General features: G+C 47.8%; 1 protein-coding gene across 2 annotated transcripts in view; it reads left to right on the top strand.

Annotated features, from left to right (window-relative positions):
• SYN2 (synapsin II) overlaps positions 1-13,618 on the top strand; it is a 192,235-nt gene extending 178,617 nt beyond the window's left edge. For both annotated transcript variants that reach the window (XM_007985255.3, XM_007985254.3), the window contains 3 exons: positions 5,494-5,554; positions 9,546-9,789; positions 12,700-13,618. In XM_007985255.3, the coding sequence (XP_007983446.1) occupies positions 5,494-5,554; positions 9,546-9,789; positions 12,700-12,835 (441 nt within the window). In that variant the 3' untranslated portion in view covers positions 12,836-13,618. The remainder of the gene's footprint in view (positions 1-5,493; positions 5,555-9,545; positions 9,790-12,699) is intronic.
• Positions 13,619-14,815: the final 1,197 nt, after the last annotated feature.

Here is a 14,815-nt window from a genome sequence, read left to right as displayed (position 1 = left end):
TTAACTTTTCAGGGACATGTTTAATCATTTGAAGCTGACATTCTGACCTTGAGTGACCTGCCCCTCAGTGCCCCCAGAAGACTCAGGGACTGCCCCCATGGGATATTTCTTGGGTCCTAGGTTATGAGAGGGCCCCCCTCCCGGAGATGGGCTCTGCACACAGAGAAGCAACTCCCCCCAGGAGAGAAGGAGAAGTGGCTCATCCCTGGGCACCTTTTAGAAGGAGGAAGGAAGGTGGGCGCTGGTGACTGCAGGGGCAAGCCCAGAAAGATCCCAAGGTGCCTCAAAACATGCGGTCCCCTTTGCACCGACTAAACCTACAGCCTCCCAACCACATTCTTTCCCGCTGCCTCATTCTCCCTGGGGTCCTAGACCGGGGGAGCGGGGCCTGGGGGAGCTGATCAGAATAGTTCTGTGGCGTGTCCGGCAAGGAGCTTGGCCTGGCCTCTTTCCTGGGGCCAGACCCTGGGACCCTTTCCCAATTTCCTGTCTCAGATATGCTGAGCAAGCACAGGCCTTCCTCCTTGGTTGGAGCAGCTGGTCTCAGGCCAACAGCTCACAAGTGTTGAGTCACTCAATGTCTTTCCTTCCTCAGCTTTCCATCCTGCTGGGACTTCAGGAGCTCCTTTCTCCAGCTTGTCTGTCGAAAGCCACGAGATGGCATTTTAAAGTTGCCTTTGACAAAAACCCGCAAACCCTCATCCATGGGCTTGGTTTCTGTCTCAGGCCAGTGATTTCCTTTCCAATCATCTCAAGAGCTAATATTTACCATTTTTGCAGGGACCTTGCTGGAACTAAGCAATATACAGAAGGCATGGTATAACCCAGACCAGAATTCCCTATTCATGAAACTATGCATCAGGTGACAGGAAACCACAAAACAATATCTTCTTCACTGATTCTAACATTAGACCTCCCTTCCTTTGGATTTATATTTATTAAATAATAATAGTAGGATGCTCAGTTACATTGTCTAACACTTTACAGTTTACAAAGCACACTCTTTAGTTTAAGCCTAACAATGCTTATTTAAGATGTCTTGGGCTGGCAAGTGTATCTTTGTTTCACATATCAGCAAAGAGAAGGCAACTGACTTGCCCAAGGTCACACAGCTGCTAAGCAGGAGAGCTGGATCTTCTGGGCCCCAGTTCAGGGAGTTCACAATACCGTGCACCCGGCCCTTTTGGTGCTCTGACATCAACAGAGGGGAAGGTAAGAATGGAGTGAGCTGGGCATTTGTGACTCTGTATCTCTATGTAAGGAAAACCCTTGCATTCCTCCCTTAACAAGTGGTGGACCTACCAACCTGGAGAAGTCTCTGAGCTTCACCAGCTCTCTCCTTCCTCCCTGGCTTCTCTAATCACTAAGCCTAGTGGATTCAGCATAGCAGGATACCAGCCCAGTTAGCTTTGATAGAAGCAGCACACTCTCTTTGCCAAGCCCCTGAAAGCCTATACCTGCAGGACATCTCTGCACAGGCCCAATAACCCTAGGTCTTGCTGAGTTCAAGACTGTAGCTAGTCCAGGCTGGTCTTGAACTCTGTAGCTAAGAAAGGCTTGTCTCAGTTCTCACACACCTGAAGAACTGGGGGAAAAAAATGCATAAACGAATTCATGGAAGCCCAGAGCTAGAAGGGCCTGTAGAAGTCATGTGCCTGCAGCTATGTGAGCCCCTCTGACCAGAGTTTGTCCAAGCACTGCTGAAATACCTCTCATGCCAGGAAGCTCACTACTACCCAAGCCAGCCCTTGACACTATTCAGATATACATTTGACTAATTTCAGTCTTCCAGTGCTTCCATGGTTACCTCATTTATATCGTTTGGGAAACTGTGACTCAGGGTAACTTGCCCAAAGTCACATGCATAAAGATGTCATTTTGAGACTGCTCACCATCCTATCTGCTCCATGTACCCATGTTTTTCTGCTAGCATCCCCCTTAAGAGGTGACCAGAACTGGTTGCAGTGCACTCTCATGAGGCTTGATCAGCCAAAAGAACAGTGGTCCTATCACTTCCCCTTGTCAAGACACAGACATACCTCCAGCTGCATCCGATTTTTGGCAGCATCATTACAGTCTGACACCCTCTGAGCCTGTTGTCACTCTGTAAACCCAAGGTTGTCTGCGGTTTATTTATTTATATATATTTTTTGAGACAGGGTCTCACTCTGTTGCCTAAGCTGGAATGCAGTGGCGTGATCCTGGCTCACTGCAGCATCCACCTCCCAGGCTCAAGCTATCCTCTTGCCTCAGCCTTCTGGGTAGCTGGGACTATAAGCACATGCCACCATACCCACCTAATTTTTGTATTTTTTGCAGAGACAGCATTTCATCATGTTATCCAGGCTGGTCTCGAACTCCTAGGCTCAAGTGATCCATGCATCTCAGCCTCCCACAGTGTTGAGATTACAGGCATGAGCTGCGCCCAGCTGGGTTTTTTCTTATGCTACTATAAGGTCATTTATTCCCCTTCCATTTTGTGTACAGCTAGGCACAAGCACTGAACTTCACATTCTTACCTGTTTGAATCAATCCAACTTCCTGAGCAAAATTCTGCCTCTCAGTCTGGCCATGAGTTTCTGCTGCTGTGGGCTGGCTCCACGCCAGACTTTGGCAGTGACGCCAGAGTGGCCAGACTTCTGTGGAATTCAGCATCCCAGGATGCTCTGGGTGACTGGAAACAGATCCCATGGTAGCCAGGCCCCACAGGGAATAGGCCCGGAGACCCTAGCTGACAGCAGGCTTGTGGGTGGAGCCAGGGAGTCTCAGCCTGGCAAGGGACAGTCCTTGGGAACTCTCCTCCCCACCTCCTGTAGCCCCTGAGAAGTCTTCCATATACAATCTCAGTGGAGCCGGGGCCAAGAGAAGCTTCCTAGGTGCCATCAAGTGTGGCCAAAGCATATTCCCAGGCTCCAACCCAAAGGACTGCCTCCGGGAGCTCTTCCTCTGAAGCCTGGAGAAGGGCACTTCTGGGCTTAGTTCATTTGTGGGTGTCTTACATGTATAGTTCCATGGCTGAGGAAAGACAAGGCTAGCCCGCATGGTATGATCACCCCTGTGAGCTCATCCTGTGTCTGGAGTTCTACCATTAAAGCTTAATCTATGGGATTTAAAATGTTTTCTTGGAATCACAGTTTCACAGGATTGGAAGGAACCTTAGCATTCATCCAGTCAATCTCATATTTAAAGAAGGAATATTATCTATGATGTCTTTGTCAGGTCATTCACTACCCACTATGTGAACACATACATCTACCTCCCAAAACAGCCTATCTCACTGTTTTTGCAAAAGAAAGTTCTGCTTGTAAGTGAAAGTCTGCCTCGACCTTTTTTGCCCACTGGCCCTGGTTCTGCTCTCATGCCACATAGTTTTCTGTAACCCTCTCTGGGAGGAGAACATCGTCAGCTGCTCTTGGCCAGCATTTGAGATGATGCACTGGGACCCTTCAGTGGCACCAGACGTGAGGCCCGAGGGGAGGGACCAGCAAGAGCCAGTCCAGCAGCTTCACAAACTGTGACTTTTTCTGTCCTTCACCTAAGTATCTGTCTCTGACCATGAGAGGCTGTGATGTTGAAGGCATGGGCCAGACTAGCGAATGAACAGCAGAGAATCAGGCCTGGACTGAGCAGCTGTTTATGACATAAAGGAGGGAGAAGGCTAGAAAGGGTGAGCCCAGCCATTCTGAAGCAATCAGGAGTGCTGATGAAATAGTGTCTACCTCATACAGTGAGGTACAGAGAGTGCACAATAGTGCACCCATGTTACTTGGAACACAGTAAGAACTCCATAAATTTCAGCTCTAGATGATTTAGAGAAGTTAAGAGACACAACTAGAAAAAAAGGTTTAGGAGGATAATAGGTAGCCCCAGAGAAGACAGATTGGAAAGAAAGAGATGAAAGAATTAGGAGTCTCATCTAGCAAGAAATGATAAAGGCCTGACTAAAGTTAGTCAAGGGAAGATGGTGACTCAGACACCAGGAGGGAAAAGTGGAGGAGTCCTGAAGGGACAGAGTCGCTTGGGATGGAGTGGTTTCCAGCTGGTTTCCCAGGTGTGGGTATTGCAGTGTCAGGCTCAGACTGTGCCTTATGGATCCCAAGAAGGTCCCCAGAAGAGGAGAAAGGAAGTAGTGTTCTCACTGTGACTTGTGGGGGATTGGGGGTTATGGTAGAATGGGCACTCTCTGATGTGGTGGCACTGAGGACATTTCAAAGGCCCCCTCCTGGTTACGATCCCAAATCCTCTCAGTAGAACAGTTCTGAGTAATGCGATTAAAAGGCTGTGATACTGAGAAGGTAACACTTCCCTGACAGTGGAGCTGAAAACAGGCCATAATAGGCAGGGAGATAAATAGCCAGAATGGGATGCCCAAGGGAAATGGGGAATAGGAGGAGAAGCAGCTTTAATGTGGGAGTAGGGCTGAGGGGCACGTCAAAAGGGGAGAGGAGCACTAAAGGGGAAGTGGGTGCTCACTGAGGACATGCTTGTTTTCAGCCACCGCCTTACCTTGGAAGCCCCTCATTGACATCACCATCAGCACACTTGGCAGGCTTTAGGCTTCACAGAGCATTTCCCTTGTGCTGAACTCAGACTCCAAACATTCACTGCCTCTAATACAAACGTTAGACAAACTAACTCGCACAGGTCTTTGATCCTGTCAGGGCATAATCAGAATCACGGCTGGGAGAGGGAGCATGGGATCGGAGCCATGCTGTTGGGTAAAGTGTAATCATGCTGTTTGGGAGGGAAAAACAGCCTGGCCTTGCGCGCTGTTACAAACATTAATGTCTTATTCCTTCCCTCTAAGGTAAGGAGGGCCCTGGGAAACAAATGACAACCCCTTTCTTCAAGTTCCTCCCTTCGGGAGTTCTCAGCCGAGTCCAAAGAGTGGATCTGATTCTCTGAGTCAGCCCCAGAACTGATCCCACTCCGGAGTTAACTCCAGATGAGAAGTGAGCCAAGCCTAGGCTAGTCACTAGGTCCAGCTGGGCGCGGGCATGCGCACACATACACTCCTCCCCCTGCCTTCCTGCTCACCTGCCCCTAGAGCCACCTATAGTTCAACCCTGTCTCTGGGGTTTGGCATTGGCCCTCCCTTTCCTTTAGAAAGCCAGGCCTATACGTAGGAGTGGGAGCTGGACATGGGCAGGCACCAGAAAACCAGAGAAGAAACCAGGTGGTGCTAGAGGATGCAAAGCTTCTAGAAAGAATGAGTCTAAATGGAGGAAAATGAAAAAGTGGTTGAAGAGGTCTCAGGCATTGTTACCAGAGTGGCTCCAAGCCCCAGACTCCCCACACTGTCCCAGCAATACCTGAGGCTGAGGATCCCCTTTAAGGTGTTTCTGGAGCAGCAGAAGCCTATGGCCAGATCCCACTGGATCCCACCAGGTCCCACTGGATTCCACTCTGGCCTTGCCATGGAGCCATGTGGTTTCTCTTTGGAATTCAGTGGCTTGGAGTTTTGTTTTTATCTCTTGCATTTTTGTCTTCCAGAGCGGAACACTTAAGGATCCGGACTCAAGCAAGACCCCACCTCAGCGGCCACCCCCTCAAGGTTGTTTACAGTATATTCTCGACTGTAATGGCATTGCAGTAGGGCCAAAACAAGTCCAAGCTTCTTAAAATGATTGGTAGTTAATTTTTCAAAGCAGAAATTTTAAGCCAAAAACAAAAGAAAGGAAAGCGGGGAGGGGAAAACAGACCCTCCCACTGGTGCCGTTGCTGCGTTCTTTCAATGCTGACTGGACTGTGTTTTTCCTATGCAGTGTCAGCTCCTCTGTCTGGTTGTTTACCTGTTCCTGTTCGTGCTTGTAATGCTCACTTATGTTTTCTCTGTATAACTTGTGATTCCAGGGCTGTTTGTCAACAGTGTACAAAAGAATTGTGCCTCTCCCAAGTCCAGTGTGACTCTATCTTCTGGGTGGTTTAATAGTGTTTTTAAAAGTAATATATAATGTGGGGTGAAATGGGAGTAGGGGGGTGGACAGGGGAGAAATGGAAACCACAAAAAGAAAACGCAGCTCCTCTCCTTCTCCCCCCAAGCTCAGATTAAATCCCCCACCCCCAACTTTACCTCCACCAGTGTGCTTGGGATCTTTAATGAACTGTGCTTTTCGCTTTCTTTCTGCATGACTATTGTAACTTAGATAGAACATTAAGAGATTTTCAAGATCAAACTGCCATAGCTTCATCCACTGAATTTGAAGGCATCCACCTTTTTCTCTGTTTGCTAAAATTTGGTGCAGTTTGAGTTTATGTGAATAGGCTGGCTGTGCCTGTAGAGCTCTTGTGTTTTTAGTGATGACATGAAATACAAAGAAATTTCCAGGAATGTGTTCTGTATTTTACATTCCAGTGTACCCTTCATTTTATTATTAACTAATTAGCTATGAGATTTTTATAAAATGGGGCCGCTGATGTGCAATATCAAAGTGAACCTGTGAGTATTTTGTGTGTGTTAATCTCAGTTGTTTCTTCATTGTTGCTGTTTCTGGATCAGCCATGTGTGCGCTTGTGTGGACCTGAGGCTGCTTTGTGTTCCCAAAGCTTGACCTGTGTACAGAGATAATTCCTTGGCAATGTTGGACATAGAATGCAGGGAGCTACTTAAGGTCTGTCAGGGATTTGTCCATTCTGCTCTTGGCCTCTCCTGAGGCATCGTAATGGGAGACCAAATCAAAAATGTCCCATGTTACTTGAGTGGGTACACTGCCTCCAGAACCCTGAGGTTGACTCCTGCTTCAGTTCTCAGCTGTTTACCAGAGCCCTCCAGAGTTCAGAGATTGAGGAGCTTTCTCTTTCCTGGGAGGAACTATCTCAGATTTAGCTTGTGTGTGTTTTGGACAGAGGCTCCATAGTGGTGGCTCTTGAGGAACCCTCACCAGTTTGTTCTCTTCCCTCTGACAAGCAGCACCTGAGCAGATGCTGAGACAGTTCATTAAACCAGGTCTCAGCTTCAGTGCCTCATCTTGCCATCTCCTGGCCAGGCTGGGAACGGGCACCAAGCAGCCGCCTCTAACACCGTGGTCCGTGGGAGTTCATGCCAGCAGCTTGCCTTTGAGAAGAAATGCTGCTGGCCCTACTTTTACATTCCCTTCCACCTCTATATTGACATGTCACCATTCTGTACTCCCAGATCTGAGAAGGAACTAGTGTTGGTGGTTTGTAACAAGAGTTATATGTCTAGGGGCTTGTGCCTTGGTTTTCCTTTGATTGCTGGTAAATTGAGGCCACAGAGAAATGCATTGAGTGTGAATGTTGTCATCTGTAATCCCTCCCTCAGCTGATGATGGTAGTTGATCTGTTGTAAATATACACATATATGCATATTTGCACTTCCAGATGGGTTGCATAAGAATCAAGTCCTTAAATACCTCCCAATCTGATGAAATGATAGAAAAGAATAAAGTAACATTTCCCAGAATGGAGGAATACATTATTTTATTTTATCTTATATTTTTGTCCAAGTGATGAGCTGATGGTGGTACTGCTTCTCTGCATGTTATGAGTGTGTACATCTGGTGCTTTTCATGTGTCATTTGTGAGCCACAATTACAAAGTTGCCATATGAATTCAGTCAGGCTACAGGGTGGTGTCAGCCAAGGTCTTTCAGGTAGGGGAGAAATTGGTTAGGGCTCCCACTGCCAAATGCAAGCAGATAGCATAACCTGACTGTTATGTGCCCTCAGGCAGCATGCTTAGGGACAACTCTGTGGCCTGGGGGACATCTGTGTCACAGTATAGGATTGCCGTTCAGGTGTTTTGTACCTATTTCTTTCCTGACGTCCCCTTTTTTTGTACTGATCCAACTGGGAGAACCTCAGCCAATGCTGGAAGTGTGATTGAAGTACCTCTCTTTTGTGACTCTTGTACAGCTTAATGTGCAATAAAGGAAAAGTTATATCTGTCTTCAGTGTTAAGTTGTAAAGTTTCTGGCTATCCAAGTATCTGCACAAATGGGAAAGCACTCAGGTTTCTGGTGCAAGAGACTGAGCTATTAACCTGTATTACCTTACAGGAAAATGCTAATACAAGTGATGCCAAACTTTGGAAATGGCAAAAGCTGGTTAATGTGAAATAATCTGCTAATCTATTGTCTTCACTAGTTATTTGATTTGAATCTGGAGCTTCGTAAGCCTGCAGAATTCCATTTACTTATGGATGTGTTTATTTATCTGTAACTAACTCTGGTATTATTTGGTTAGATGATAAAGGGTATTCTGTGCCCTGTAGTGGGGAACTGAGCGGATAGTCATGGGTGCACAGTCGCATAGACATACAGTTATGCCTCTCCAGAGGGTGCAGATATTCTGGTATTTCTTAAAAACTAAGTGATAATACAACTAGCTGGTGCTGAGTTTCTGTAAGTCACTCCCTCCAGCAGGCCCCTGGATGTGAACTGTGGGATTGAGGCTGAGAGACTGGACCTCCCAGGGCAGTTGGGCATCATTTCCACTAGTGAGTAGGTGCTAATGGGGATGGCTTTTGATTTCTAAGTGTTGGGACCCTCCTCAGCAAACTCTAGGCAGTCTGGTACCACCTTAATGCCTATCAACTCCCAGAGGAAGGAGGACCTTTTTCCTCTCCAGGCCACCAGATGGTTTTGTGTTTCGTGCTGGGAGGAGGGTGTGCTGTTCCTTTTTAGGGGGGCTTTTATTTGCCAAATGGCACCCACAACATCCCCAGGGGAGAGTGGGGTTTGGATGTCTGGAGAGTTCTACCACACATGCCTGACAGGTTCATCCTGCTAGAGCCCCTGAGGATAGTACTGAGAGACAAAACAGTGCCTGGAATAATGGATTTCTCCTGGTTGTGGGCATGAGTTAATGCTAAAATTAAGCCCTGGTGGGGCATGGTGGGCCTGGCAATCAGACCCACGCAGGCTTGGAGCAGGACCAAGGGCAGCTCCATAAAACAACATAAGTCAGTGACCATCAAGGTGATCTTAAAGTATGGAATGCTTTTTGAAGAACTTGCTCGACCCTGTTATCTTTGTACCACTACCCCTCAAAAGACAACTAAGACCGGGGTTTACACTTTTTAAAGTTTTATTGTTGGGAAAACCAAGGCCCAGGGAAGTTTGGTGACTTGCTCAGGGAGTCACTGGTAGACTATTTCTGAGATCCAGTGCTCTCTCCACCGCCCTCTCCTGTATCTGCCATGTGGAACTTGAGACTTCCCAGTAAACCCTGGAGCAGGGTGGTGTGTGCCTGAGGCACCTCTAGGGAGGAGGGGTGAGCACCCTGCATTCTAGGGTCCTCTGTGAGAGCGTGTACCTCTGACAGGGTCACTCGCCCCTGGTTCCTCCTTGTCCTGCTGACTTCTGCTGTGGCTGAGTTGCTGCGTTTCTGAGGAGGAGCACTTAGTAGCTATGTACAAGGATAGCTAACCAAGGACCCCCTTTGGGGCCCTTCAGAGACTCTGGCTTCTTGGCATAGAGCTTATCCTTTTGGTAATTAACTAACCACACCCTTTGAGATGTAGATTCTAATAAGGAAACATTTTTATATGGTTAAATTATGAAGTTTTTCTTGTACTGAACCTAGGGGGCCCTGGGCAACCCCAAGGAATGCAGCCCCCAGGCAAGGTGCTGCCTCCACGCCGGCTCCCCCCTGGACCATCACTGCCACCTTCCTCCTCTTCCTCCTCCTCTTCCTTCTCCTCGGCTCCTCAGCGGCCGGGCGGCCCCACCACCCACGGAGATGCACCCTCCAGCAGCAGCTCCCTGGCAGAGGCCCAGCCACCCCTGGCTGCTCCACCACAGAAGCCCCAGCCTCACCCACAGCTCAAGTAAGAGACAACTCAGCAGCTCCTCCCTCCCCTCCTCCCGCCCTCCTTGTGGGCCTTGGGCCCCAGAGCTGCTAGAAATCACCTTCAATGAGGTCTCCTCCTACAGATATTTTGTGGTGGGATTTTTTTTGGCTTTTTTTTTTTTTTTTTTTTTTTTTTTTTTTTTTGGTTTTTGGTTTGTGTGTGTGTGTGTTTGGTTAGAGGAATGGTTAGCGTTCACTGGAGAAGAGAGGAAAGAGGGAAGTGAAAGTCTAAAGTTTAGCTAGAAATTCAACCCCCTTCCCTTTCTTCCTGGGAAGTGGCAATATGGCAGAGTCACTGTCCCTTCTCTAGTCTTGTACTAGCTTAAGGTTTTGGTTTATTTTAAACCCTGTCTCCCACTCTTTTTTTCCATTCCTTTTCTTTTTGTGTGTTTGTTTCCTTGTAAAAAAAAATTTTTTTAATCTTTCTGCCTCTGACTCACAGTTCAGAGTATGCAATCAGTAAGGCTGCCCAGAATGAAAAGAGGGAATTGGTTAAATCCATTTCAACATTTTACCTTCAGCTCTGTCCAGAGGAGGTCAGTTTCTGGTGTGGGCAGCAGAGGAGTTCCCAGGCAGAGACGCTGAGGACCTCCATCCTCTTGGGTTCCCTCACACCCAGCAGTCACCCTAGAAGCCCCTCCACACTGCCCTGCTGCACAGGACCCCTGGAAGCAGCAGAGCTGTCCTTGGAAGGGACAGCACCTGGATGTGGACGATGGTCAGTTCTGCCCTCTCTCCCACAGAGGTCTCTGATTGCTTGCAGTGTCCCCAGCAGACTTCTGTCACCACCTTCAGCACAGACAGCTGTAGCCTTAAGGGTTTGGTAAGGGGATGGTAGTGACACACCCCTGCTTCTCGGAGTGAAGTGATGGGCAACAAATGACTCTTCAGGGAGGGAGAAAAGGAGGCTGGAGAATTCTGGAGTTGAAATGAGCCACTAGGAGATCATGTAGTCATTGCAGATGAGAAAACTTTGCTCAAAGAAATTTGTTTTGTTTTGTTTTTTCTCAAAGCCAAGCTACTCCTCTAATTAGTGGCAGAGCCAAGATTGCGGGGCTCGGGTGTCCAGATGGTCACTTTCTCTGGGTCTTCAGTCCAGCGTGATGGGAGGGGCATCACCCACTCTTCCTCCCCAGCTCTGGCCAGTGGCACCTCTTGCCTCTTGCCTGCCCCATAATGTCCCTTCAGCCCAGCTATTTACTGCCTGCTGACTTTTTTTTAATCCCTCCTGCCTTCTCAGTAGCCAACTCTGCCTCCGCGTGAGGGCAGATCCTTGGATTGTCACTGCCTCTGGGCTGAAGCTGTTGAATAGAGCCAGCCTCTGATGACAAGCTGGAGGCTCATCCCCAGTACTCTCTGCCTGTGTGGGCTGAGGAGTGCCCCTGCTCCCAGAGGCCAGCGTGTTGGGTCTCGTTCCCAGCCCTAATGAAAGGCAGGGTGTCTGTTCACTGTCACTGCAGGCAGAGAGAGACTGCTTATAGTTCTGTAGAAGGGAGTTTCTCCTGAGCTGCACCCAGCATTTAAGGGAGGGCAGAGAGTCCCAAGACACCAGGAGAAGAGTTCTAGAGCCAGAAAGCAGCCGGAACGAGAGCCAGTGGGAGTCAAGAAGGAGAAAAGCTGGGCCAGTGGAGAAGCCAGATCTCATGTCCTCTCCTGGAGTGCAGGCTGGGCCTCCCCATGGCCTTGTGCTTCATGGTTTTTCTCTGTGAACCTCTAGTCTCTCAAGGGGAAAACAGGCCCCTAAAAAGTGTGTAGTTTGGATTTTCTCATTAGAAATCTCCCTAAGAAACTTGTAAAGGCCTGATATATATCTCTTTTGCCACTGGACACCCTGAACCCCACAGACCTCATATTAGCGCTCCTCTGAGGAGGGTTGCAAGGGTGGTTACTACATCCATTTTAAGAACAGGGAAATTGCCAGGTGTGGTGGCTCATGCCTGTAATCCCAGCACTTTGGGAGGCAGAGGCTGGTGGATCATGAGGTCAGGAGTTCAAGACCAGCCTGGCCAAGTGAAAACCCATCTTTACTAAAAATACAAAAATTAGCTGGGCATGGTGGCAAGCATCTGTAATCCCAGCTACTCGGGAGGCTGAGGCGGTAGAATTGCTTGAACCCAGGAGGCGGAGGTTGCAGTGAGCCAAGATTGTACTACTGCACTCCAGCCTTTACAACAGAGAGAGATTCTGTCTCAAAACAAACAAACAAACAAACAAGCAAAGAATAGGGAAATTGAAGCATTGGAGTTTTGGGCCAAGCCAGTATATTCTTTTGGAATCAGAGAAGAGATCAGAATAGAAAGAGCCAAAAGTGCGTAGAGATCTTCATTTTACCAAACTTCACAGATGAGAACCCTCGGCACAGAGAGGCACATGACTTGCCTCCAGTTAGGAGGGATTGAGTGGCAGAACGAGACTTTGGCTCAGGTCTTCTGATCTGGCTCCACCAGTTGACAGTTGATAGAGAAGAGAGTGCCAGCGTCACAGGCCCATTGTGACTTCTTTTCATCAGAGAAGTAATGTGAGATTCCTAGGTTAGTTTTTACCAAGTTGGGATCTCTGAAATTTAGCCCTCAGGCATTTTGGATTAAATTAAAGAAGGAGTCTTTGAGTCACCTCTTCCTCCTCTTTCCCTTATTTCTTTTTTTCCCTTCTCCCTTGTTCCCACACTGTCCCCACCCTTTCTATTCTAGTAGCACTGAAGATGAGGAAGTAGCGTAGGGGTCTCCCAGGGTCTTGGTAGCATGGCCACTTCTGGCTTTATCCTCCATCACCCTGGTCTTCCCGGGGAGGGAGTGGGGGTTCTAGTTGTGTATCCTCACGTCATCGTCCTTCCCTGCCTTGCTGGGAACACCACCCTCTCACATTCTCTCTGGTTTTTATCTTCAAGCAAGTCGCAGTCCCTGACAAATGCCTTCAGCTTCTCTGAGTCCTCCTTCTTCCGGTCTTCAGCCAATGAGGATGAAGCCAAAGCGGAGACCATCCGGAGCTTGAGGAAGTCCTTTGCCAGCCTCTTTTCAGATTAGCTCTTCAGACACACGGGGCACCCGGCCCAACCAGGAAAGGCATTTAAGACATTCACCAACAACAGTCAGCCAGCTTGGTGGTGATGTCCCATGACCTTGATGTGTGTGGTCCCTTCCTCTGCTCTGTTGTGCTAAGTGATGTTATGCAGCCCAGAAAGGACCATGTGACAGTCTCAGGGCAGGTGCCTACCCAGCAAGGGGTACCTGGCATCAGAGAGGAAAGAGCTGCTTCCCTGTAGTCACGAGAGCTTCCTTCTGAAGTCATCGTTTGCTATAAGTTTAGTGGCCTTATTGTGACAGCGCCATCATGTCTTATTCTTCCCTGTGAAACCAGGATTAATCGTGGACTCCTGGCAGCTTAACCTAGCTCAGTTGCAGTGCTAAGCATGCCCTGCCTCCATTCAGTGATACCTGTTTGGGAAGTGTATACTTCCCTAAAAGTACTCTTGGCCCTAAGTTTTGGGAACTTTCCCTATCCTGGATCCCTTGTCATACCTGTGTTACTGTTTAAAGCACACCCACCCAACTTACAAGATCTTAGGCTGCTGTGGTGGTGAAGCACCTTGAGTCTGCTGATATTCGGGAGAACAAGGATCTGCAGTTTCCCGTTTTCTTCCCTCTGAAGAGTGGTTCTTATGTGCAATCTGCAGTAACCTTGAACTCCAGAGCTACACTATAGAGGAGAATGCATGCCACTATGACAGCAGTATGCCAAGCTTTGTGTTCATCTCCTAATAAATGTTAAGACCTTTGGTGTAATAAAAGCAGCAGCATTCACCAACATTTGATTCAGCCATGAGGTCTTGACCCCTTGGCCACCCTTTAGGCTGAGAGAGTGTCCATGAAGTGTGTGTGTGCTTGAGTGTAGGGAGTGAAGAATCTAGGTGTGTGAAGCTGTTTGTGTCAGTTTGTGTGTGTGACTGCAGGTGTACATGTGTTTGCAAGTGTTTGAGAATGTGTCTGTCCTTTACATGCCACTTCTGGGCCTCCTGACACCTCCCCAGTGAATCTCTCTCCTCCAAGACAACTGGCCTTCCTTCAGCAACTCAGCATTTCTACCTATATTATGGACTTTGTAACCTTTTAAATAAGCACAGAACCCTTGCTCTTGGAGGAGTCAATTTAGACTCACTTGCCTGGTCTGTCATCAAGCTCCTCAGCTGAGGCCCACATGGTGGTCCCAATGAGGCCGGACCAACCTGCTCTGATAACCAGGCTCCCACGGATCCCAACAAAGCCATCCTAAAGAGGCCTGCAATTGAGGGTGGGCTCTGAGGGATTTCACTCTGGCTGCTTCATGACTCCCTGATATTCAAGTATATTTTCCCAAAGACCACAGATGCTGTGAAGATAAACACTACATCTGCACTGATTAAAAAAAAAATCCATATGTTAAAATGTTAATATCTGAATGTTAATAAGTATCTAGATAATTTCCTACACGTGACACCCATCCTGCTAACTCAACAAGATAACACTCCTCCAAATGCCACTATCTTGTTAACTTCTCCTCATGGACAGTAGATGCTGCAAGGTCAGAGAATGAATTTCTCCGATACCAGGGTCTCCTTTCTTACTCATTCTCTGTTTTCGCAGTTCAAGGATTGAGAACCGTACCCTCTTCTTACACTTAGAAAACAAAATAGAACTTCCCATTGAGTGACACCTGGGAGGTGACAGCCCTCCTCCCACAACACACATAACTAAAGAACAAACAAAAGCATGGGGTACCTGGGCGCAAGGCAATTGACCTTTAGAGTTCCTTCTATTTCCAGATGTAGGGGAGGCAGATGTCCTGTTACTTTCTGTGGCTGGGCCTGAAAATTAAGCATGCATAAGACAGATGAACAGGACAAACGTATACATATTTTATTTAATATTTTTATGTGTACATGGGAATCTTCATAAGGAAAATGAAGGCCCAAGCTGTTAAGCCCACAACTTGTATACCATTTTAAATAAAGAATGATAAATTGTGAC

The sequence above is a fragment of the Chlorocebus sabaeus genome, chromosome 22 (genome assembly GCF_047675955.1).
Source record: "Chlorocebus sabaeus isolate Y175 chromosome 22, mChlSab1.0.hap1, whole genome shotgun sequence".
Taxonomy (NCBI): domain Eukaryota; kingdom Metazoa; phylum Chordata; class Mammalia; order Primates; family Cercopithecidae; genus Chlorocebus; species Chlorocebus sabaeus.
Note: the sequence above shows the minus strand (reverse complement) of the source record. Positions and strands in the feature narration are given on the sequence as shown.